The 27,486-nt window shown below is 37.4% G+C and overlaps 1 protein-coding gene and 1 pseudogene across 1 annotated transcript in view; both read left to right on the forward strand.

The window, feature by feature from the left end:
• CUNH12orf42 (chromosome unknown C12orf42 homolog) overlaps positions 1 to 27,486 on the forward strand; it is a 118,294-nt gene that overhangs the window by 59,824 nt on the left and 30,984 nt on the right. The window contains exon 3 of the mRNA XM_039878299.1: positions 12,827 to 12,938. Coding sequence (XP_039734233.1) covers positions 12,827 to 12,938 — 112 coding nt within the window. The remainder of the gene's footprint in view (positions 1 to 12,826; positions 12,939 to 27,486) is intronic.
• Positions 3,807 to 3,925, forward strand: LOC120615328 (uncharacterized; annotated as a pseudogene).

Below are 27,486 nucleotides of genomic sequence, written 5' to 3' on the forward strand. Positions count from 1 at the left end.
AATGAATGAATGCTGGGCTTTAAACTCAGGTCTGTGTGACGCCAGAGATCTTCCCACTATATTTAGTTGCCTTTTTTTTTTGTTTTTTGTTTTTGCATCTCCTAAGGTAAAGAATATACTGGCTTTCTTTGAACATCACCTAGCTTATAAGCAATTGTTTAATAAAAATATCTTTTATTTATGATGTTGTATAAATTCCCCAAGGCTTAGAGAGTGCTTACGTAGCTGTCACTATATATTTTTTGAAGAACAAGAAAATATGTATCTGCAAAATTAATTTTTGAAGTTGTCATGGGAAGATCAAGGCAAATTCCAACACCTTATAATAGTGCTGTGAAAAACATCCAAAATACTGGAGTCATGAAAATGCCCTTCCAGGTTTGAGACAGCTCCTTCTGCGTTGTGTCTCTCAAACACGTCTAGAGATTCTCCCAGTCCATGAAAGGTTCGCAGTGCTCAGACTCTGTTTTAAATGGTCTGCTTTAAATGGTTTAAATGATCTAAATGGACGAGTGATTTTAGCTCAGAATTAATAGCTTATGATGCCATGGGTTAGGCACCTCATTTAATTTTTACAACAGTTTTTCAAAACATTTCTCCATTTCACAGGTGAGAAAGTTGAATTCAGGAGTCGCCAAGTAGAGGTGTAATCCTATAATGCAGGCCCGACTGCTACATCATTTACCTTGGTTGTGGTTTATCATCGCACTCTCAATTATTTGCTCACTCGTTCATTCATTTATTTAAACAATGTGCATTCGTTATTATTATATGATGCTGAGCCAGAGTAACACATATCAGTGGTTGCTAAGAACACATCTATACTTTCTAGAGTATAAAGAGATATGTGTACAAAATTTATTCTTTGTAGTATCAACAAGCCTATATGTTTATCAGTAGGTGACTGGTTAAATGAATTTTTAATACTATAGAATACTATGTACTTTAAAAAAAATGAGTCAGAATGCTATGTGTTGATGAGCAAATATGTCCATGATGAATTCACAAGTAAAAGAAGGAAATTATAGACATTAAGTATCATACTGTGACAAGGACAAGGTGCATGTGCATATTCATAACCTTGATCTCTCCAGTGGTCAAGTGCCTTTGTTGCTTGGCCCTATCAGCCATGTCTGTCTGACCTTTTGTTGGGTTAATCTAGTAATGGGTATAAAAAAGAATTAAAAGAATCCTAGAAAGGCTAGTGATTTTGGAATGGACCTAAGTTACTAAAGGGTACAGAATACACAAGAGAGACAGAAAGAAGGGAAGAAAGACTAGAGCTAGCGTGGATTGAGTTGTGAGGAGATAGTTTTCTGTTGGGAGGAGAAATGGGGTGAGAGATAGGGAGGAGGGAAGGGGTAGGGTAGGAGGGAGGGAGAGAGGGAGAGGGAAAAAGAGAGGGAGAGAGAGAGGATGGGGTAGAGAGAATGAAAGAAAAAGCTATCATTACATTGCTATTTGCTATTCAAGGCAATACTTTTTTAAAACTTTTTGAATGACTAATGTGATTTTAGTTGCTTTCTAACTAGTTTTTGGAGGTAGGACTTGGGCTTGCTTTCTTTTGAATGTGGCCCCGCTCTGGAGTGGGCCCTGAGGAAACAGCTTTATCTGGTTACACCGTGATTTCATTTGTGTAAAAAAAAGCGTGTGTGTGTGTGTGTATATGCATCAAAACTTTCTGAAAGCAACTCAAGAACAATTTGGAATATTAATGACCTCTTGAGAATGGTGAAATCTGTATATTCTTCTACACTGTTTAAGGTTTTTTGAGTGAGCATTTATTTTATAATTAAAAAATAGATATATATTAGCGATAAAGTTTGCCTTTCTCATAATTAACTTTTCATAAATGAAATAGCAATATTCCTCTTAAGTGGAAGAGCTGTGCCCAAGCAGCAGTTACGTTTCTTGCCTCACAAGGCTTCAAGATGTAAGGTTATGAAGAAAACTGCATCTAATATCTAACTTTAGGTTAACAACATGCTGAGGCTCTTGGGAGGGGAGCAGTGCACAGACCAAAGGGAAGATCTAGCTAAATCATTGAGTAGTTTAACGCCTCACCATAGATCTAGGGAATGTATCAGGGAGGACCTTACCATTTTCAAATCGCAGAGAGGACATCAGAGGTTTGCAGCTTCTGTGAGTCTAGAGAGCTGAGCTTGGAAAACAGCATCTAAGGCTCCTCTATAGGTTAAGAAGCAAAAGCATTTGCGTGATGCCAAGGGTTGGGAACATGATAAAGAGTCTGCCCCTTCAGTTTCTACTGGGTGCTACCTCTCAACGGGGAATTTCTTCCCCACATAGCAAAGGATTGGGTTGATGCTGAAAACAACAAAAAGAAAACAAACAAAACCCCAGACAACCATTCATGTTGTGGGCTAAAGATACATAACACTCCTCTTTTCTTTGCATGAATTTTGAACCAGTGAGAGAGATAGAGAAGTTGGCCAATAGAGATCAAAAAGCCAGATAAGTTAAGAGTGTAATTTAGCTGTATGGCAAAAATGGGATTTCTATTCTGACCTCCAGAATGGCAGACTTGCAGGAACCAGCATGCAGCTCTTGGAAATGGCAGGACTCCCCTGTGGGGTGGGACAACAGTCTCTTTTCCTAATAAGCTTACTTTTGAATAAAGGCAGACTGGAGTCATTTGCTTTTTGTAGACCTCAAAGATAAAGGAGGTATAAGATAAGAATCTACCTTCATTATTTAACATGTGAATATCCAGTTTCCAAAGACTATTTTTTGAAGAGACTGTCCTTTCCCCATTGAGTGGTCTTGGGACCCTTGTTGAAGTTCATCTGACCATATATAAAGGTTTATTTCTGGGCTCTCTCTTCTATTTCTCTGATCTGTTTATCTGTCTTTACTTCAGTACCGCACTGTTTTGATTATTGTAGCTTTGTAAAATGTTTTAAGATCAAGAAGTGTGAAACCTTTAACTTTGTTTGTTTGATATTGCTTTGACTATTCCAGGTCCTTTGAGAATATATATGAATTTTAGGATAAGCTTTTTTTTTCCCTGCAAAAAAAAAAAATGCTATTGAGGTTTTGGAACGGATTGTGTTGCATGTATAGATTGCTTTGAGTAGTATGGACATTTTAACAATATTGACTCTACCAATCCACAAGCATGGAATGTCTATCCATTTATTTGTATCTTTAATTTTTTTTAGTGATGTTTTGTGGTTTTCAGCATACAAGTCTTTCACCTCCTTGGTTAGGTTTATTCCTAAGTATTTTATTCTTTTTGATGCTATTTTAAATGCAATTGTTTTCCTAATTCATTTTGGGATGATTCACTGTTAGTAATTAGAGATAGAACTAATTTTTGTGATTTGATTTTGTATTCTGTAACATTGCTGAATTCATCTATTAGTTCTAACAATCTTTTTTTTTTTTTTCTTAGGAGTGGAAGCTTTAGGATTTTCTCCAAATAAGATCATGTCATCTATGAACCATTAATTTTACTTCTTCCTTTCCAATTTGGATTGTTTTTATTTCTTATTCTTGCCTAATTGCTCTGGTTAGGACTTCCAATACTGTCTTGAATGAATGTAATGAGAGTGACCATTCTGGTTTTGTTTCTGATCTTACAGAAAGAGCTTTCAGTCTTTTATCGTTGAGTATGATGTTAGCCGTGGGCTTTTCACATATGACCTTTATTTTGTTTAGGTAGTTTCTTTCTATTCATACTTTGTTGTGTTTTATTTATTTATTTATTTTTATTTATTTATTTACCACAAAATGTTGTTGAATCTTGTCAGATGCTTTTTCTGCAAGAATTGAAATGATCATGTGGAATCAATGGCCATGCTACCCTGAACAAGCCCGATCCCATCTGATCTCGGAAGCTAAGCAAGGGCAGGCCTGGTTATTACTTGGATGGGAGACCACCTAGGAAGACCAGGTGCTGTAGATGTACAAAATAAAAAATAAGGAATTGTAAGCCGACAAGGTCTTTGCAATCTGCGAGGTCAACCAAGGGTTGCCTCTCCTAAAATAAAAAAAAATAATTATCATGTGGATGTTAATGTGGTATATTACATTGATTGATTTTTCTATGTTGAATTATCTTTGCATTCTAGGAATAAATCTCACTTGGTTATGTTGTATAATCCTTTTACTATGTTGTTGAATTTAGTTTGCTTGTATTTTTTTAAGGGTCTTTTTGCCTCAGTGTTCATCAGGAATGTTGGTCTGTAGTTTCCTGTAGTGCCTTGTCTGGCTTTGGTATTAAGGTAATGCTAATAGCTAACTTCGTTTTAATCGAAGTTGACATTCCATTAGCAGAAAATATTTAGCGTCTTTGGTTGCTCAATATTCAGTCTTAAAAATATGGAAAAACACTACAAAAAGTGTTAAAGGTTTCTGATCTACTTGTTACTCAATCATTATGTGCAATGCTGAGCCAACAGCGGCCTAGAACTCTGGGCTTTGTCTTCAAACGTAGGAGGTTTCTCCTTGTAGCTCCTTCCCACTCCTTTGTCGTTGGCTGACCTTGGGCAAGTTTAGCCACATATGCTCACTCATAGTTTCTGTACCTGTAAAATGGTCACAATGTGCTTCATTTCATGGTATTATAGTGAACATATTTATTCTTCCTCCTTAGTATATGTCATTAGGATCAGAGCAAGAGCAGAGGAGCTGTGACCAGGGACTATAAGGCAAGAGATTTATTGATTGGCTGCTCCTTTTCCCCTGCTGTTTGTGCCTGCTACTGACTTGACTGTTTTGTCCTTTGCTGTTGATGCCTTGGGATCACTATAAACACAGTCCCCATGAAACTCCAAAGTTCCAATAATCAAAGATGGTTCTATGAAGCTCAAGAGGACATTTTGGCACTAAAAAGTAAAAACAGTCAGAGGTAGATGAAATCAGCCACGTAAATTGTGAAACACAGGTTCCCGTTCTAGTTGTTTGGCCAAGGTAGAAAAAAATCACTAACTTTTCATGAGGATAAAACATGGAAACAAAGAAAAGACATAATTCTATCTTTTACCTTGTTAGTACAGTAACCATTAAGTCAGTGGCACCTGTCAAGAATTAGTCTTATTACTATTCACAGCTTACAAATGTGGATAGATAGATAGATAGATAGATAGATAGATAGATAGATAGGTGACTCTCTACCAGGCTGTTTTAAGTTCTCTATGAAATTGTCATTGAATTGTCATAAATATCTTATCAGATAGGAACTATTATTATCCTCATTTTACAGATAAGGAAATGCAGTCAAAGAAAGGTTAAGCGATTTGCCCAAGGGTTTGATCCAACTAAGGCGGTTTGGCTCTAGGGTCTGTTTTTTACATCTATTTATTACTATTCCTATTGTCATTATCCTCACTGTTATTCTGAATGTTCTTCATTTCTTTTCCCTCCTTCAAATAAACCGAGGTTGCAGGCAAGAGCTCAAGAGGAAAAATGGGGGTGTGAGGGGAGTGTGATAAAGACTCTAAGAGCTTTACCTTTGACAGTTTCACCCTCCGTTTCTGACCTTGGCCAATGTCATTGTACTGTCACGTGCTCACCTCTCTACAGAGCTTCACACTTCTCAAAGTTCTTTCAGATGTCCCATCCGTCTCAAGGAGCTCAGGAAGTAGACAGGGAAGGGAACATTGCTCCTGTTTGACTTCTGTTCAACAGAGAGTTTCAGGATTTGCCCAAGGTTAGAAAGCTGGTTGTGAGTGTCTGAGCCAGCAGTGGAACTACTCTAATTAGTCTTAATATGCCATTTTCTTTCACTTCAGGATAGGATCAGAGTGAGTATTACTATAATAAATTCTGGGAACACAGAAGCAGAAAATTGTTTGAACTGGAGGTTAGAAGCTTGATATACCAAACTACATCTAATTACCAGCATGAATAAAATCAAGTACCCTATATATAAACTTTGGAGTAGTGGGAGTCCACTGGGCTAGTTTTATAACCTCTCTGTGACTCATTTTCCAACTCTGTAAAAAGGGGAGAATAAAATACTGATTTCATAGGGTTACTACGAGGATTTGATGAATTAACATTGTCTAAAATATTTAGAACGATGCTTGGTCTATGGTATATACTCAATAAAGTGTTAGTTGCTACTGATATATAATGAGTAGTGAACAATAAAATTTATTCCTAAAAACATCTTAGTTAAGGATAAATAGGTTGTCTTTCTCTTCTAAAAGCAATTGCTTCTTTATATTTTAGAGGATCTCAGTATGCTTACTTTGGAAATTTCACAACTTGATTTTTTTTCATCTTTGTAATCAGATCTGGTTTTATACAACAAACTTCTAAGCCCTAGTCTAAATAATTCTTTTCCCTCTGGATTCCTAGAATTCATTCTGATGTACACTCAGGTTGCTTATATTACAGCAGTGTTCACTCTGACACCATCATATTTGCTAAGAAGGATGTTCCAATTTTCAAACTTTCGGTATTGTTTGATAGGAAGCATTGCATTTATCATCAACAGCCCAGGATTAAGAAATGCACTTTATGAAAGAAAAAATTATCTCACTGCAGAAGCTTAACATCTGTTTGTGCAATGACCTCAATATGTAACTCTGAACCCCTTTGGTAAATTTCCTACTAATACTCTGACTGGTCTTCTTATTTGTTAGAAATAACTCTTACCAGAGGAAATTGGGCAGAAAACTTGCCAGCATATTTAACTTATTGTCCTTTAAGAAATAATACTTTGATTTTAGAGGTTCAACTTTGCCAGATAATGAAATTATCATGGTGGAACAAGCCATAGAAATAATAAATACAGTAATTCTTCTTTGCCTATTGTGTGCCTTTGCTATTCATAAATTTTAGGGCCTTAGATATTAGATACACTTACGTAAGGCCTCACGAACGGTAATTATCTTTTGGCCAAAGAAAAAGCCCAAACGAATGCTAAGCTGCATTATCGCTTGGCTTCTGACATGAGCTGATAATCAGATTTTCTTGCTTAAATCCATGGTGCTCGAACAATGCTACCCACTGTCTGTGCTTCCCGATATTACCCCTAATTAGAAAGAACAGAAACACAAATCTGAATTATTTCAAAATCTGGTTTCCATGGTCAGTGGTTTGAAGGGCTTAACTTTATTATAAATAAACCTGGCTTTATTGGCTAATGAAATCTGAAATGCGAAGCCTGGGATAGACGGAGTGTAATACTCTGATGTTTACACATCAAAATATCCAGTGTGGGCAAAGTGTTTTGTAATAAATCATTAGATAATTGAATTATGATTCCTTTGTCCAAGCACGACCTAAACCCATCACAAAGGAGAACCTGGAAGGAACTCGAGTTTGTTTTCTTTAGAGTTAATAATATTGTACCCATAGCTCTCAAGGAGGCATTGACCTTTTATTTATTTTTTCCTACTTTAGTAGTTTTTTCCTTCAATACATTGGGGCACGTAGTTATAAGTGTGTGATGGTCTGGCCCTCAGGGTATTAGTCTCAAATATTCACATTGGGCTCTTTTTGCCACATAGAATAATGTGTGAGTTGGAGTCTGAGTGAGATCTGAAAAAATAAGATGTCAGTTGTATTTTTAGTTATGGTCTTATAAAAAGAGGGCTAACGATCATAAAGGATGCCTGACCCCATCCGAAGGGTTAATTAATAACTAAGTGGAGAGAGTAACTTTGTTCTTTTCCTGAAAAACATCAGAAGGCTAATGCCCAGAACCACTATCACATATAAGGTGCTGCTGACAATTGTAATTTTATATATATATATACACATACATACACATAGCTTAAAAGAGGGGGCTGGTGAGAGTGTGGATACAGAGCTCCAGTCTCCTTTGGCTCACCCTGTTGAGTCAGGACCAGGATTTATTCTCCTGCAAAGTTAAATTAGAGAGGCTCCCAACCCAGAGACACTGGGCTCAGAGTTGAGGTGGGGCCCCCAAACAGGGATTTCTTGAAATTTTAGATATTGGTCTTTGAGACTTTCAGTTGCTTCCCCTCACTGTGTTCCCAGAATGCAGTCAGCCAGGCAAATACTTCCTGGGCTGGCATTTGGGAGATTCTTTTCTGGAGAAACCAGAGAAAAGCCTGTCTCATTCTGACACTGAGGGATTCGTTATGGGGAAGGCAGGCTCACTGCCCTGCTATTGGGAAGCCCAATAGTCAACAAGCCCTGCTCAAGTGAATCCAGAGGTTGCAGTCAGCCTTCTAGTGCTTTCCTATTAAATATAAATGATTAGTCAAATTGCAAATTAGTGATGATAAGTTTTGATTTTGAGAAGAATCTGCTGATGCAACTGTTACTAAAGCTGTTAAGAGTATTATATGGACTATGACAACACTGGGAATAAGTTTATGATAAATCATTTTGAAATAGAGATTGTAATACTTCTAGACCTGATGATTTTCGCAGAACAAGTTTTCTAAAAAGATTGAACTCTTCTTACAAATCTGTTTTGTGTAAATCTGACTTTAATTTTAAATTTAAATTTATACAATGGTATTTTCATGTTTCCTATGATATTTCCTTTAATTTATGGCTGTCTTACATGAAACCAGAGGTGGCTTAGTGATTTTCAGATACTTCAAAACACTCGTTATGCAATTTTATGAAGATCTGCCTCATCCAGTGCAAATAGGGAGGCTGATTTCATCTTCTTACTCCGTAACTCACTACAAACACTGACAAAACCAAAATACCTTTTTATTTTAGTTGTAAGTGTTCGTCGCAACTATCATCTCTTTCATTTCTGGGATAAATAAATTACCAAGAATTTTTTGGCTCAACTAGTTGAAGAATGATGCTGGCAAAGTTTGCATCGTCCTTATCAGTACTGTCCTTATTAGAATTGATCAGTTTTACACAGAGTGAAATAAACCGTTCCACATACTGCATTTTGAACCCTCATATCACAACTATAGGTCTCTGGGCACCAAGTAAAGCAGACAGGCGAGTACAGCTCACCCAACTCAAGCTTTCTTACCAGAAAAGTCATTCAAAGCCCAAGGTAATTCATCTGTTTCATGCTGGTAATATGGCTGTGGCAACCCCAGACTCTGCCATTTCTCAGTCAAACATTGATCCTGGAAGTCTCAACAAAAGCTCATTATATCCTATTGGTTCTGAACATCAGTTCTTGTAGCCAATAGAATTTAATGTGCTGATGTGCTTGGATCTGGGCATTTATTTTACCCCTGAAGTTTGGGGTAAACCATGTGGATCAAGATTTGGAGTCATGCGGACCCTCAAACACTTGCTCCTGAAATTAGAATAAAGTCATATAATGAAAAGTGACAAATATCCTCCCAATGGTGGTAATAGAGGCTGTAACTCTCTTTGAATGAGAAGTCAGCTTCAGGTAAGAGAAGGGGTGAAGCTTTACACGTTAATCATTTGTCCCTATACCCAGTTTGTTATCTATATTGATCGGATCACAATAACTGGCTGCAGTTTATTTTACTTTAGTGGTGTATTGTCACATGGCTCAGTGGGAAGAAATTAAGGGCAGTGACCAAGGTCACATAGGGCATGATCCTACTAAATCAAACGGTAAGTAATGCTTCATGTAGAAGAAATAATGATTTTATTCTATATTGATATTTAGACCCTGGAGGTAATAGTCTAAGTGGCCATTCTCAATCACAATTCGAATATTCACTTGCAGAAATTCCATTCTTATTCTTTATTGCAAGTCTTCATGTTCACTGAAAGAATGGTTCTGGATTTCAGTAAAACCAAGTTTAAAAACTTTCTGCCAAACAATAAGGCTGTTGAGGAAATCCAAACCTTTCTTTTTGGTCTACAGTGTTCCATTTTCATTGTCATATGGGGACAGTATCCAGATAGAGGAGCTCCAATTTCTGTTCCTCTCTTCCCATCTCCTCTAATTACAGTTGCTGTTAGGTGTCCTGAAGCTGGTGCCTCCCTTAGAGATTGCCAAGACAGAAAGAAAATATACCTTCATTGGCTACTGTACTTACAATGGTTCTTAAAACCAAGCAAGAAAACCACAGTGATCTTGGCAAGCAAACAATTGAAAAGTACAGGTGCTGGCAGTATGCACAGCCCCAAAATCAACATGACTTGGGAGGAGAGGGGGTTGGAGAACAAAGAAAGGTGCTTTTCATTCAGAGAAATTTATTTCTTTTAAATATTTGCAATCTGCAGCCGATAGCACAGGAGGCCACTTGGCGTTATTTCCCCCACAAACGGGAGAGCTGGGTGGTAATGAGCAGATGCTTGAGTGGCCTGTGGCGTGAGGTGCACCATCCGTCAAGAAGATCAATATTTACTGTTCTTGTATCTTTGTGGCGAAAGTTTGCTCTTCTTAAACAAGAAAAAAAAAAAAAAAAGGTGGGGGTTGTGCTTTAATATATAGAGCATGGTTTTGAGTTCAGGCAGTAAATCAACTGAGAACAGCAAGGACTTCGCAGACAGGACTAAGTACCTCCTCCCTTCCCCAGTGACCACATGTTCAGTGTTTCAAGGAGTAAAATGTGTCTGGGCTCATGACATTGACAATCTTTTCTTCATTCATTCTTTTTCATCCCAGTTAAATCGTACCTTGATGAAAGATACAATATGAATGTAATACTGTATTTCAAAATGTGTTTTAAAATATAAATTAATCTGGTTCAACTGCAGCATGTCTTATGTAGCAGAGACTGTGCTAGGCACTGGGGTGACCAAGATGGAGAAGATGGAGTCACTGCTTTAGCTTTTTGGTGCCCCAGTTTCCATAGTTTGTCCTATGTAGGTCACAGAGAGGGTCCTGTGAGATAGTGGGGAAGAGATGAATAGATGATGGCTCAGGAGCAGCCTCCTATACCACGGAAAAGATTCTATATTTTATTCTTTAGATCAAAGTGTGGTCTATGTCTTTAAGGTGCATCCAAATCATTCGGAAACTTTGTCAAAATTCAGATCCTGATTTGGCAGGTCTAGGTGGGGCTGGGAGCGGAGGCAGAAAACTTCTGTATCCAACAAGCTCCGAATGATGTTAATGATGCCGATCGATGGACACACTCTGAGTGACGCAAGTCTACTTACTATTTGTTTTAATCACCTGTGATACTTGTTAACCATGCACATTCTTGGGCCTCACCCTCAACTTCTTGAATCAAAATCTGCATTTTAACATGTTCTCCAGGTGATTTTTATGCACGGTAAAGTTTGAGAACCACTGTTTAAATGATGGGAAGCCATCAAACACTATTAAGGAGGTGTGTGCCATATATATTATTATAATTATTATATTGGGTTTTAGAAAGAGAATGTGAAAAGAGGATTCCACTGAGGTGAGCCGCAAGCAGGGAATGGATGGAGAAGCTAAGGCAGAAGGGCTAGAAAGGAGGAATGAGTCTGGAGGACATTGAGAGGGTGGGGGTGACAAGTCTCGGTTATGACTGGATCTGGGTGTAGACAGGGTAGGAGGATGCTCGAGTGACCTTCTAGGTTCTTACTATCCCTACTGCTCCTCTCCTTTTACAAAGCCGCTTCCCTTCATTTCTCTTAGCTCATCTAAGAGCATTTCCAAAGAGACGTCAATTAAAGCCAAGCAAATTATAGAAATGAAGAAAAAGCTGGCAGCAGATAAGATTTATGAAGTACACCCCTGAGCCTTCTTCAGTTAATCTCCCATACACTGTCACTGATAAGGCTGGCCTAGGTCATTCCATTTCCAGCTCACTTTCTGCTTTTTAAGAGGAATGTGTCTTCTTAAGCCTCAACCCTACAGTTCTATCCTGCCTCCTTTGTCCGTAGTCAGAGCAAAGGGAGACTTCCTACTCTGGTTCCTTCCTAGCTCCCTTTCACTCAGTCGAAAGTTTCTAGCTTGAGATACAAGCCTTTCCTCAGGACATGGGCGGGGCTGGCCTGGCTGTGGGGAATGATGGGATGAAAACCTCACCTTTCAGGTAAGATTCAATCCCTCACACAGGGGTGTTTGGGTCTCTTATAGAGCCAGCAGGTGAACACCACCCTAAATACATAATATTCAAATAATACTATACTTGAAATAATATCTGATATCCAAATAATAATATCCAATTATATCCAAACAATAAAATTTATACACAAACACTAATGGACAATCGATACTGATTACATATTTACTGGATTGTTTTTAAATAAAATCTAATCAAATGCTCCTTATTTATGACTTTATTTCATATTAATTATCCAACAACTTTTTATCTCTTTCTCTTCTTTATTTTTAGGTTTGGTTATTTCGAGTTGAAAAAGCCTGACTTGAGACATCCCCACCCCACTCATAATCTTCTGACCCCCTTCCTTGTGTCCTGTCTCTCTGCCCTCTATCCACTGGCTATGCTTGGAATAACCCTAGCCCAGGAAATCACATGACTACACCCTCTCTGCTTTAATGTCGCCATGTCTCTGAAGTCATCTCTTCTGTATATAATTAGTACATCGCCCTCAACATTTTTCTATTCCCTTTACCTTTTCTTATTTTTCTCCTTAGCAATAGAAAAATCACCATCTGATACATTATAGATGTATTTGTTTGGTTTTCTGTCACCCCCACTAGAACGTCAATTTCATAAGGCCAAAGACTTCATATATTGTATCTTGTTTTTAGAACAGTGTCTGTGATATAGTGTAATGTGAGAAAAATCTGTTGAAGAAACAGATAAGTAATTTAATTAGCCACTTTAATGAAATATATGGGAAGGACGTGCACATATATGTCACTGGAGTCGATTGCAATTGTTTTAGGATTGTTTCATTTAAAGAATAAAGAAGCAAAAATGCTTTTAAAATATCACCCATTAGGGAAGTAAGAATTACAGGAGGCAGAGGTTATTTTTGCAGCTATAGACCTGATTTTATTTTGTGTATCTTATAGCCCAGCCCTCATCATGAGAGAACTGCTTTGCCCTGCTCCAGATTTATCGGTCACATGAAGAAATTCTCTGAATCTCTTAAATTTAGCAGTCTACGTTTTCTGCATTATCCAGGTAAATTAAGAAATAATCCCAAGAAAGACCAAGATTTCTAAAGAAACTCTGGAATATATGTAGGTAAAAAGCATTAAAACTTTATCGAAGAACATTAGAATTGTGTTTCAAAATAGCAACAAAAGAGAATTCATTGGCTTATTAAAGTTGGAAAATCCAAGTGGTGGACTGGTTCAAAACATGGCTGGATCTAGGATTTACCAATATTATCATGATTTTCTTCCTTTTTTCTTTTTTAAAATCTTCACGTTGACCTAATCTTCATTTGGGGTTTATTTTCGGGTATAGGCTTATATGATTCTTCGAGCTTGTAATTTTAAAAGTGAAGAAACTCCTATTTGCTCTGCATTTATAACAGTTCTCAACTCCTATCCAATGATTCTGATTGGTCAAACTTGAGTCCCAAGTTCATTCCTAGTGCATTTAGAATGTCTAGGGGAACGGAGCATACAAGTCAACTTTTGTCATCCTTGCGTTGAACCTTGAAAACTGCATTTAAATTACACAAACTGTGTGTGTGGAGTGGGGGAGCTGGTGGAGAATGGGAGGGATGGCTTTCTAGAATAAATTAATATGGGGCAAGCAAAAAGTGTCATTTTGTGTTAAGTCAAAATGATGTGTGGTAGCATTAGTTATATTCTATACAGTTCTGGTATCATTGACCTCGGACCAATTCAATCACCTAGAAGGGTAGGTAAACTTACATGTCTAATTGCTTCCCTATGAGAAAATGAAGCTTTTTAGGACAATTGATAAAGCAGATGACTGCTATATTTTTGTTTAGATGATGTATTATTTTATAATGTATTTATTGATTTTATTAATAAATAAGTTTATTACCTGTGTGTAGATATCAGAACCATTGAAATGTTTCCCTGATTCTATGATAATTTAAAAGACCTAGAATAATACAGTTTTATTGTGGTACCATTCATACTCTTCTTTCTTTACAAAAATTTGGAAACTGAGAGTGGGTAATACAATCACATGGTTCAAAAACCGGAAATATAAAGAGGCCTACAGTGGAAAGTCTTGTTCTCACCCCTGTTTCAATCTGTCCTCTTCCTCCCCGCCACCCCCTGGAAAACCACTTTTTCTGGTTTCTTGGGAATCCTTCCACATTTTCTCTAAGCAAATAGGAGTGTGTATATGAGCAAATATAAGCACGCAGGTGAGCAGCAAGCGGCATTCTTCACTTTGCTGTCTTCACCTGACACTGTAACTTGGAGTTCTGTCTACAGAAGTACACAGAGAACGTCCTCATTCATTTTTCTTATAACTTGAGAGTCATATATTTTTTTATTATACCTTAATTTATTTATCCAGTTTCCTTTGATGGAAACCAGTGATTCCCCCAAAAGGACTAATGAAGTAATTGGGATATTGTATTTTAGAGCTTCGATGGCGGATATTTAAAATTATTTAAAAAATTGATTTTGTCCATTTTTGTTGGTTTTAAAGAAAGAGTAACTGAGGCTTAATTCCATCTAACTAAAGCAATTTAATAAAACTATATGCCAACCTCTTAATTATTTTCAAAATACAATGTGGGGACAAAGAAAATAATTGCCACTGTCAGTGCTTGAAAAATGTATGACATTTATTTATTGCTTCCCTATGAGAAAATGAGAGTTGAGAGTATGAGTACAACTTTGTATATATTTATTTTTTTATATATTTTTATATATATTTATTTATTTTTATATATATATATTTTTTTTAATTAACGGATGAGAACCCAGATGGTCAATCAGCAGAATATTTTAGAAATGATTTTTTTTTTTCAAATGAGTGTTAACTTGACAAAATTTATTTTCCTTGGTGCTGCCCCTTTCAGAGCCAGACATATATACCAATATAGATGTAAATGCAGTCAGGACTGTGTACGTGTCTGTGTGCACACACACAACCACACGAACACTAATAATGCTCTCCAGAGACCCACAGGACAAGACTGTGTGTATAAGCCGATTATGCCACAGCCCACAGATTCAGCAACCACTTATCAACAACCTACCATGTTCTGGGTGCTACGCTAGGTGCTGGGCGACACACAGAAAATCTGTCAGGGTGATTGTCCTTACAGATCTTGTAATTTAATAGGGAGATTAGGAATTTACTTAGAGGACAAGGTAGTTGGCTGGTAATGCAGTTTAAGAAATATTTATTAAATGCTGACTGTGTACCAAACACTGTGCTGGGTACTGGGAAGAGCTGTAAGAAAAAGGAGAATGTAAAATTATTTTGAACAGGGAGGTCTCATAAACTTTACGGTTTGTTTGTTTGTTTTGTTTTTGTTTTTTAATGAACTGTATTGATTGACAACAACCAGGTTATCTCAGCATGTCACTGGGGAGGTTTCCTGCTTGCTGCAGTGGCCTCAGTCTTTGCAGTAGGGTTAGGAATCATAGCCTGGAGAACTATGAGAGATGGCGGGCAGAGGGGTGAGAGGGAGGGCTGGGATCTGGTTCTCCTGCACTTGCCCGATTTCACTTGTAAGCCGTAATTCTTTCTTTCTAGAACCGAGAGTCAAGGGCTTGCCCTGTTCCTAACTGTGCTTTGGGAAGGCCTCTGGGATTCTTAACCCACACCACCATTCCGCTGGCACTGAAGCATTCTCCGCACACAACCCATTGTCCGGGAAAGTCTCAACATGTTTTGGAGACCCTTGTATTACAGACCATGGAGGCTTCTTAGAGAAGACTCATTTTTGCTCCTCCCAAGTATAATAACAAGAGGCAAAATGGCTTCAGAATGCCTTCCTTAGTTGGTTCAGACATACCTCACGCCAGTTTCAGAATCACTTTACAGCTGACTGTGGCGGGTGAAGCCTGAATGGGCCTTGCTTGGATAACTCCTCCGTTTCCCTGAAGTTTTCTCGCTTTTTCTTTGCCATATCCAAAGGCTCCCATTCCTCTCACACTAAAACTTGTGAGAAAACTCTCGGGTTCTGACAGGCCTCTTTTCAGGTTACTTGCCCTCGTGAAGCAGTGGTGGTTCCCACTGGAACCTGGAATGCCTCTGTACCGTTCTCACCGTTTTCTTGCAAAGAGCTTGGGGCAGGATTTGCCATCCACCTATCCCTTGGTGAAAAACGCTTGTCATGGGTTGACATAAATCTGCACTTGGGGGAGTGGGGGAAATTTCCAGTTGTTTGCCTTTTGGAGACGGAGGGGGAATGATGCAAATACAAACCCAGAGCTTAATTCTTGGGAAATTCAGGAAGCGTCTCGTAGAGGGGAGGGGGAGAAGGACACTTGTCAAAATGCCTATGCTGCTAGTCCTCATATAAATGCTCTTTCTCTTTTGTCCCTACCGGATTCTAAAGAATACAATGCTAGCAAAAGCAAAGGAGGCACTGGCGAGTGAATGCAGCAGTGTTTTCTAGTCCATGTGGATCTAAACTACGCAAGTTTCGATTCTGTAAAGAATCTTCCTTAGCATGCTGGATTAATCACATGGATTAATAAAACACAGTCGCCTTCACTCACTGGTGCCTCCTAGCTTTTGTAGTTGCCCCCCCTTCTTCCTCCCCATTTTAAATTCTATGGAACTCAGAGAGAACAAAAGAGTGGCATTTTCTATGAGTACCACGGCCATTGGTCCAGTGGTCCATCCCCACTGCAAGGTAGGTTCCTTGAATCTCTCAGTATGCAAAACTCTTGTTTGTGCCTGTATGGTAACCTGTGTGTCTTAGGGAAAACTCTGGGTGTCTTTTGGACTCTATATTCTGTATAGTTTGCTATGGGTAAAAAGTAGCACATTATAGCTTTTTTTTTTCCCCAAGAGCAAAGACTAACTTAAAGGCAGTTAGTACATGTTGCACAATATTAGATAAGGGCCTTGTTTAGATGCAGGTCTGTTGATCTCAACTCCTTTTAGCTTCTTTAGCTTTCATAAACCCACGCCTCCTTGTCTTCTGAGATAAGACCATGTGGCCTACATCTAATTCAACAATGACAACAATAACAACAGCTAGTGCTTGTTGAACTTGATGGTGTGCCAGGCATTGATTTAACACTTTACCTGAAGTATCCATTTAATCCACATAAACACCCTATAGAGACATGCATATTATTATTTCTATTTTGTAAGTAGTAACCGGGATCAGGGATGTTCAGTATCTGATTGAAGTTCATGAAGTTCATGCTAAGTGGTGGAGTGGACACAACTCAGATCTAGCACTCTCCAACGTCTGTGATTCTAACTTTTGTTGCTGTTCTTCCTCGCCTAAAGCCGGTTCATTTAATCGTGCCTTTAACAATTATACACACACACACACACACACACACACACACACATATTTCTAAGTTATGTTGTAAGTTTCTTAATGAATCACGCCTTCTTCCAAATGATAAAATAAAATGGCAGACGATTTCCTGTTTTGGCCCACAGCTTGTCATTGTTATCACTTATAAGTTGGAAAGCTCTGATTAAAACCTCATAGGAAAAAATTAACAGAGAGAGAAATGGATGGAGAATGAGAGAGTGAGAATGGCTAGTAACAGGAGAAAAAGCAAAGTCTCGAAACATACCAACTTACATAGATACTTCGGCATCTTGTACTTATTTGTCTGAGTGCCAATTATGACAGGGTAAAGGAACTTTTTATTTCTTCATAGACTCTCTCCTTCACAGCACCCTCCTCCCTCACCTTCCCCTTAGGGTGAGAATTCTTTCTTTTGCCTCAGCCTACTTAAGCTCTTCAAATTTATTGACAAAAAAAAAAAAAAAAGAATTCTGCCCTCAGCAATGAGCTCCTTGGACTTTAATATCAGGTCAGAGTTACCGGTGAACAAAGAACTGAAAAAATTGAAGAAATGGAAGAGTACCCAAAGCAAGAGAAGAAAAATTACAATTTCAAGTGGGGCTTAGAGGAAGAGGAAGAGACCTGTCTGTGGTCCCAGCTGATGTGAAGCAGAGCTCTGTGGGGATTGCCCTGGGGGAGTGTGAGGGGGAGAACTGGGGGACAGCTGCTATTTATATGGGAGAGAGCACGAGGTGAAGAAGTAAAGTGAGAGGAAGAAGGAGAGAGCGAGAGAGGGAGAAAATGAGGAAGAGAGTTAGGGAAAAGAGGCTTTCAAGGAATTTGTCGTATCTTATGAATCTAAGTATTTCTTCAGTATTTCCTCAATAGACTGAAATTAAGATTTAAATAATTTTTAGTGCCAATTAAGGTTCATTTATGGGGGCCTCTAGGCACATCTGGGCAAAAAGGAGCCTCAGTGGTTTCCCTTCTTAGGGGCTACACGTCTTAAAAATCTCTAGGTCATGTTCATATGTGCTACCTTTTCTTGGTCCAATTTCAGCCCCATCACTGAACTATGTGGAACGTTCCAGTTATTTTGGTGCTTCCTGTTGGCAGAGAACATGGTTTCTCTTTGTACCAATAGTGTCTACTGCAACTTCATTGTTATTGAGTTTTTTTTTTAGTGTTGGTTATTTATTCCATTTATGATTATTTATTCCATTTACTCATCTAAAGAAGATCTTGATTTTATTCTTGGATATTTAATCTCCTTGGAATTGTTCCTTATCTCACACTGTCGTTGTACCCTGTTTTGTCTCTTTTATTGGTCTTTGCTGATCTACTGTTGTTTGTAAATCATCCTATACTCTCGTCCTTTCTTCTTATCCTGTCCTTTTGTAGGTTTCCATTTCTGTTCAGAAAGGCTATGTCTTTTCATAGCTATTAAGGATGCCAAGCTCTGTTTTTTAAAAATTCCCCAAATGACTAGCTGCAGGAAGTTTTCTGAGCTTTCAAGATGCTACCTTCTCTCCCTCATTTTTCTATATATAACTACATATCCATTTTTATATAGCATTATATAAATTTCTATCTATCTATCCATCTATCTATCTATCTATCTATCTATCTATCTATCTATCTATCATCTATCTATTTTGTCTTTGAGTGAGCAGCAGTCTCTCTGTTCCTTGGTGCTTTTCCAGAAGACATGTGCAGGTATCATTTGTTTTTCTTCATTATTCTCTTGGAAGCTATTCTAGTCCTTTCAGGCTTACTGCTGCCCCAGAAATAGCTAGGCAGCTGGCTAGTTCCTCTCTTGCTCTCCTTTTCCCACCCCCCTCCCCAAATTTTCTGTTTTCATGTCAAAGACAAAGAAATGACTCCTTTTGCTGCCCTCCTTCCTGCCAAAAGTTTATGAGTACAAGGCCAGACCTGATCCTAGAGTTTAGCCTATATCCTTACCCTAACCCTAACCCTAATCCTAACCCTAACCATAATCCTAATCCTAACCCTAACCCTATATCCACACAGTGCTGGTCTCTTACTGTAAGGTGAGACCTCCCTCCACTGCCTGATTCTCTGGTACGTATGGATTATAAGAGGAGTTACAACTCCTGTAAGCGTTGTTACTTTTCTCAGATTTAACATTTTCATGTAGGATCTATACCTTTGGGGATAGACTGAACAACTGCCAGTCTCCTCTCTCCCTTGTACATCCAGGTCGGATTTAGGGCAGAGATTAGAAAAGTCCGCAATACATAGAGGTGGTTACATTTTTATTTTTATTTTTGGCCACAGACTTTGGTTCTCTTGGAAGGGAGGGTGAGGTGGACAACTATGTGGGGCAAAATGTGTCCCTTTTTTTTCTATCAGCCAGGCTTCTTTCTTTCATCATCCAAAGTACATATCTGGTAGTGACAGTTGTTTTCATTCTATCTCGTTCTTCTTATAAATGCATCTTAGAATCCAGTGTAGGGTGTCTCTCAGGCTTAGATGTTTGCAAGAAGTGGGGAGAGGTTGCACCAGAGAATGATGGCTAGAACTTTACACTGTTCTTCTAATAGTGGATTTCACTTGCGATTGGTGAGAAATGGAATTTTTGCCATGCAATTTTATTTACATTTCACAGCATCCATAAGAGTGATAATTACAAAAGATGGGGCAGACTGTCAGTGATGCTGTGATGTTCACTCTGGGAGGGGCTGACCAATAAGCTGCTCCATATTTCTCATCACTTGGTAAATTATTTCTTTTTCAAACAATGAGCTTATTGCCTTTTTTACCTACCACCAACACTTAGGATAAGACTGTAAAGATGAGGAAGAATGCACTTCTGTTCGGTAGTTAGCAACTTGTCTTCATTCACAACGACCTCATGAACTAGTCTTTACTTCAACCTGTAGTTCTATCTTCACTTCTATCAAGATGGTACCTGATTTTATAAGATTCACAGGACCAATGTCACCCAAGAACCTGGATACAAGAGGTCTACTGTAGTGAAACCGGGTCAATCAATGGCTGGGAGATTCTGCCTGAGAATGCCCAAACCATTGGAAATGAATGTATTTGTGCAGGAGTGCCTTCTGAAGTCACCGTGGGGATTTCTGAAGGGAATAAAAACCCTTTCTTGCTAAGTTTTCCTTTATCTCGACATTCTCTAGCATGGCACGGAGATTTAGAAAAAGAATGCTTTGTTATATATGGTTAAGTACTAGTGTTTATTCATTCATATACCACACTTATATGCTACAATAAATTAGGGTGGGTTAGCCCATAGTTATAATAGGAAAAACACATTATTTATTTAAAGATATAAGCTTTGGTCAATTCTAATTTAATATTTATCAATATGTATTAAAGAACGTGATTAGTCAAAACTGTAGGTTGTCATCTGCTTCCTCTATGTTTGAAAACAACAAGATCTGTTTTCAATGACTTTTCTTGTCACTTAACACTGGAAGAATCTAATTAATAGATGCAGTTGTTTCTCTTATGAAAAATTCATTACAGAAAGTGTGGCCAATGAAATACGAGTCTTCAGATCCTCACAACTGGACAGACCTTTTTGCTGTTACCTAGACTCCCCATATGCATAGGCATTATTACAGAGTTTCAGTCATAGGATATGTACAATTTAATATTCTGCTTTAACTTCCCATTATATCATCTCTCTGTATTGCTTCATCGTTTGCTACAATCAACTTTTTCACTTATTATTTTAATGGCTCAACAACATTATACCCAGTTGACTTACTATCATTGAATTAAGTACTTTTCTCTTGTAGGACATTTAGGTTGCATTTACTTTTTTTTTCTTTTTGCGAATACCTTTAAATGCTTGCCTCTATAGAATTCAAATATCACATTAAAATAAACTATTGCTCATGCTGCATACTTAATAGGAGTGTCAGTAAACATGGCCCTAATGAAGCACCTAAGATTTACAAAGTTTTGCACAGAGGCAAACCCAATTCCATAATTTTCTTATTAACTCGCTTAATCTGCAAAGGTGGAGATGTTAAAAGTGCTGCCAGGTCCTGAAAGGCACTGGAGAGATTAATAATAATAACATCATCATCAACAACAATAGCGATAATAATGGCAACTAAAAATATTGAACCCTTACTGTGTTCCAGGTGCTCTTCTAAGGGCTTTATGTGTATTAAAAACTCATTTGATCCTCAAAGCAGCCCTATGAGTAAGATACTATTATTATCTCCATTTTATAGAAGAGGAAACATGCGTAGATATACAATAATGAGGAATTATTAGCCTAATATTTCTTAAATGCCTATGTCAATGACTACTATTTTTTCATGTTTCCTTTATTCTCCAAAAATCCGTATAAGGGGTATAATTATTATTCTAATTTTACATGCAAAGTATTTAAATTCAAAGCAAACAAGTTAGGTGACTGAAGTCACAGGGTTTTTAAAGATCAGAGCACAGACTCAAATCCAACTCTGCCTGACCCTAAAATTGCTCAAGTCTTAGTGATAAGCTCTGCTGTCATTATGGTACACCATTTGAGTGAATTTAAATGATTTATTCAGAGCTACCTCATAAGCAGTAACAAATTACAGACTGGAGTCCATGTCCTTTCTCCTAGTTTAGTGCCCTTTCCAATACACTATTGTGACTTCTAGCACTTTTTTTTTTGTCCACCTCTTGGCTTTCTCTGTCTCTCTGTCTCTCTGTCTCTGTCTCTGTCTCTCTGTCTCTCTCTCTCTCCACCCCTCACCTCCACTCTCCCTCCCTTCCTCCTGGTGTTCTTACTCTGTGCATGTCTATTTCACTCTTTCTATGCACCAGCTTCCTCTGCACCGCTTGCACTTGAACTATCATGGACAGCCCCTAAATGTGCCCTTATTCTCTAGGTTTCCCAGACTTTCCAGCCAGTTGATTTAGTCTCTGTGCCTGAATTTCAGATTTCAGTCTGATTTGTCCAATTTGGCCCAGGGTTTATTCAATCACCTGTGTTTTGTGTGTGTGTCAGATGGTACAGGCTATGAGTCTCTAAAAAGTGGTAATAGGCAGCAAAACAGGAATTGACATGTTTATTGCTGATTGGAATCATATAGGCAAAACCCAGAGCTTTTCGAGAAAGGAAAGGGGCTGTGTGGTTCTTCCCATCTACTGGCGCCTTTGCTGATCAGGCTTTGCACAGAGTTCTCACACATAATTCTGCATGGAGGGATTCAATGTCCTGTGGGTACTCCCTCTGGCATCATCATGGTCATTCTAACAGCTGGCCTCTTTGTACCATGAGAACAGCTTTGAGAAGTTGAAATTGGATTAATTTTCATCTTTGCTGATGAAATTGAAAGGATTTCTTTATCTTGATCCAAGATCCAGTTTCCCTGCCTTCTCTCTTTATTATATAACAAAGATGAAAATGACTTAATTTTATACAAATATAGGAGGGACTTCTCCCTATTTTGGTCACATCAGCTGAGATCTAGTAGCATGCCTGGCTACTGCTTCTTGGATGGGTCCAAAGATGAAAAAGATAAAAATCTTTACTTCTGGATGTGTACATTCAGGGCACATGGATATACTAATCAGTAGTGCTTATTATGGTGCTGATTCAATGAATTTGTAGCATTAGTAGAATTTACTGATTCTAGCAGCCTTGGAGAAAGCCATTGAACTTCCTCCCCGTGCTTCAATTAAAGCATTATGAAAAATTCTGGCTTCTGAAATGTCATTAAAATGTATGTCAGGAAGTATTCTTTGGCTGACTATAGTGCTTCTTTTAAGATTATTCAACTACATAATGACTTTTACAAATATTCTTTTTGAAATGAAAAACTTTGTCCACAATCTAACTTAAGAAAATAAACCTTTGATTTCAGCATGTTTTCCTTTTTAGAGCAATGTTTTAATTTTACTACACTGATTTTTTTTTTTATCAGAGTTTAAGAAGCCAATTTAAATTAATTGCGTGGTTCAAATGCCTAGATAGAAACAAATTAAAAAGATATTGAAAATCTCCATTTTAGGGGGAAGATATTTGTACTTGGTTATAGAAAAAAATTTATTTTCATTTGTGAACATTAGAATTTTTTATTTAGTTAAGTCACATTGGAGCAAACACTGATATTTTGAAAATGAATTCTTCTATTTGGATTTGTACTCAAATTCTGATACTTGCATATTTTTTTTCATTATGTAAAATGTTTCTAATGGGTTCTTATAATTCTCTGCCTCCTGGATGCAGAATTTAAGTTGAAAATGGGAATGGGGCAAGGGTTCTCAAACAGCACCCTTGAATCTAACCCCAGTATTCCTCTGGTTATTTCCTTTCTAGAAGGGCACCAGAGGCCTGGTGACAGGACAGTGATATTTTCCTATCTATTTCCAATGCTGACTCTTGGAAACTGATGTCGTGTCTGTAATTTAATGCAGTCCAGTCATCTCTGCATTTCGTAGCTTCTATCATGGAGTTTCATTTAAGAGTAGGCTTGTTTTTATAGAAAAACAAGGAAAAATGCATATGTAATCTTTGAGTCTGGGTTCAAAATTTTTAAACTTAAAAGAGCTAAGATATTTTCAAATTTACAAGCTTTCTGGTTAATTTGCTTGAGCTTCTTAAGGAGTCTGTATTATCAGGTGATAATATTATACTCAGGCAGATTTGAAGAATAGAGATTATGTATATGGAACACCTAACACTCGGTACTCAGTAGGTACTCAGTGCATATCCATTTTTATCCATCACTTCTCTTTACTTGAGCACTTTTTAAATAGGATCCAATAAGGCATTACTCCTTTGCATCTCTGTAAGAGTAGGATACCATATCCCAGACTAAATGGGATAAGAGATGAAGCCTAACACTGTCACTTGATATCTTTTCAGCCCTTTTAGTCTTAAAAAATTGGTTCTTTTGTTAAAAAGTAAAAGATTAGGAAAGGCCATCAGGTGTTTTGAGTATCTGCTGAGTCTTTGATATTTGTCATATACCAGAGATATCTGACCCAGCACCACTCTACCTGGAAGATTCATATAAATTCAGACGTGCCTGCAAATCGATCAGGTTGGCATAGGTATTTTATTTATCAATCCATCCATCCATCCATTGCTCCCTCCCTCCCTATCTATCTATCCATCTATCCATCTATCTATCTATCTATCTATCTATCTATCTATCTAATCATAATCATTTTTCTACTTGCTTATTTAAAATATTGATTATATTACGTACCCAGTGGATGCATGTCAGATAGAGAATATTGTAGGATGGGAAAAATCTAAGAGATGATGGGCTTATCACACTGAAGTAATTTCCTTCTGGTCTAAGGAATTTTTTCTTTATTTGTTTTTGAAATATAAAATAAACTTAATGTAGGCAACTTTTTTAATCGAAGCATAATTAGCATAAAATAAGCACATATTTAAGGTACACAAACATAATGTTTTGACATATGTATGCACTGTTAAAACCTTTACCACACTCACAGTAATGAACATATACATCACCCCCCAAAGTTTCCTCATTTACCTTTGTAATCCCTCCTTCCCATCTCTTTATGTCTCCCGTCCTTAGGCAAACATTCACTGGTCTGCTTCTGTCATTAGAGGTTAGTTTGCACTTTCTAAAATTTTATGAAAATGGAATCTGCAGTATGTACTCTTTATTTATTTATTTACTTATTTGTTTGTTTGTTTATTTATTTATTTATTTATTTTTGGTCAAGCTTAATTATTTTGGGACCCATCCATGCTGTTACATATAACAATAGTTAAATTCTTACCATTGTTCAGTAGTATTTCATTTTATGGATATAGCATAGTTTATTTATTCATTCATCCATTGAGGGTCATTTGGGTTGTTTCCAGTTTTAGGCTATTACAAATAAAGTTGGTGGAAACATTTGTGTATAAGTCTTCACATGGACATATGTTTTCATTTTTCTTAGATAAAAATCTAGGAGGAGAATGATTAGATCATCTGATAGTTTCACTTTTTTCTTAGTGTAACCAATTTATTCTTCAAAACCCAAATAGAAGTCCTTAGTCATTCATTATATCCACCCCTATTAAACACTCTTAGAAACTGGATCAGACAGCTCTCTCAGATATACCATTCCTTGTCTCTCCATCTAAAATTATTGAGTAATATTTAGTAAAAAAAGAATGCTTGATAAGGACAATTTTAAAAGAAAAATCTTAAAAAACCACTTAAATCTGTGTGGAAATGAGCCACCTTATATTGAATTTACTGATTCCCACAGGCCAACATGTTTAACTTTTAAAGAAACTGACAAATTATTTCTAAAGTAGATGTCAACTGTAATTGAAAAAAAATAACAAAATAAAAAAAAATTGTTGATCTATTAAATCCCCATCAGCAGTGTATGAGAGTTCTAGTTGCTCCACAATCTCGCCAACATTTGGTGTGCATTCTGTTGTTTTAATTAGCCATTCTAATAGGTGCATAGTGGTTTTAATTTGCATGTTAATGACTAAAGTTAATGAGACTCTTTTCACATAAATCCTTTTTGATTTATGTGTTAATATTTTTTCCTAGCAGCTTTTAAGAAATCTTTCTCACTTTGCAAGAAACACTGTTAAATGTATTTTATAATAATGGCAATAATTTATTTTATTTAAATTCTGAGTGAATTATTTGAGAGCAGATGATCTGACTATCACTTGAAGTTCTGAAACACCATGACTTTGTTAGAGTACCAATAACACATAAATAAAATATAAATTTAAATGCATATTTGAATGATACATGTATCTTAACATGTCGTCCTGCCTTAAAGATCCAAAATGCACATCATATTTTATCTTGAATTGTTTTTATTGTGAAGGTTAAGAGAAGAGAAATCTTCTGAATCTAATCTACTTGTAATTTAAAAATCAGTAAAATGATGAAACACAAACAAATATTTATTGTTTAATGGAAATGAATATTCCAGATTGTTTTCATAAAAAATGTGCTTTTCTATGTATCTTTGTAAAAAGAGAGAGATTGGCTTGAGCCTTTGAGGCTAGGTGGCTGTTTCTTAAAGAATTGAATTCAGCTAATGATTTGGTCAAAGTGTTGAAATCAGTCAAAATGGCTCCTGTCTTCCTCCTCTCCTGCTTCCAGACTTGTTGAACTGCTTCCACCTACATCCCTTTCAGCAAATGAGCACTTCTCCCGCCTTTGTGAGCTGAGAATCAGCCAGAGAATCCAGAGAGCATCTCTCTTATTTGACAAGCACCGAGGACTCAGGAATTGTAGTCTATGGGAGGAAGCTGTGGTCTTAAAACAGAGAGGTGAAAATGTTAGGAAAATCTACAAACACTTCAGGAAGCTCTTCTCTTGAGGAGGAGCTTTACGTAGAAATAGAATCTTGGAGGAGAGAATTGTAAAGATTCAATGCAATGAAAGAATTGCAAGTGACTAGGAAACACTTCTTCAGGCCTCCTTAGAAGACCTTGCTGTACAGAAGCCAGATGCTGTTTGGAACATTTTCAGGATAACATCAGTGTCAAGTGCATAAGTATGGCAGTAAAACACAGAATCTGAAATGTTGAGTTCCAAGTATTGGCTAGAGAGCTGATGTAGATTTTCAAAAAGAACTTGGAAATGTGGGTCTGTTTCTTTGTCCTATTAGAGAACTTTGGTCACTCTCTGCATAGAGGAGCTAGGGCAAGCTATGGGAGAGGATGGAGGCACTGAGAGAAGATGCCCAATATGAGACAGAACTTTATGGCTGCACTGTTTAATGGACTAGCGCTAGCCACATGTAGCAATTTAAATGTCGATTAATTAAAATAAAATAAAGAATTAAATCAAGTTTTTCAGATGCACTAGCCACATTTATTGGGGATGGGAAAATGGAAGCAGTTGAAGTAGACTCTACCCTCTCTTTCCAAAAGTTTGATCATAAAGATGAAGAAAATGATAAGCTAGTAAATAGTAGAGCTAAAAAGCTGAGTCATTAATAGATACAGAAGAAGAGATCAAAATTTCTGATTGAAACATGAACAATTAACACAATTGGCCTTGAGAGAGGTAGCAGGGAATGAAATGAAGAGGCCAGGGAGAGGCTTGATTGTTAGCAAAGAAAATAGTGCAGAAATAGAGCAGGTAGGTAGAGACAGAGAGAGGGGTGGTGTGTCGAGGTTCATGCTGGTAGCTTCGTCTTCTCAGCGGTGTAGAGTCAGGCTGGGAATGAGGTTCTGGGCTTGAGGAGAATGAAGAAGGTGTATATAGCTAACATGGCAAGTCCACAGAGTGAAGTAAAAAGCGCCGAGGAACTAATATGGCATCCCCTTCAAGTAAAGTGTGGGCTTTTGAA

The sequence above is a fragment of the Pteropus medius genome, unplaced genomic scaffold (assembly GCF_902729225.1).
Source record: "Pteropus medius unplaced genomic scaffold, Ma_sr-lr_union100, whole genome shotgun sequence".
Lineage (NCBI taxonomy): Eukaryota > Metazoa > Chordata > Mammalia > Chiroptera > Pteropodidae > Pteropus > Pteropus medius.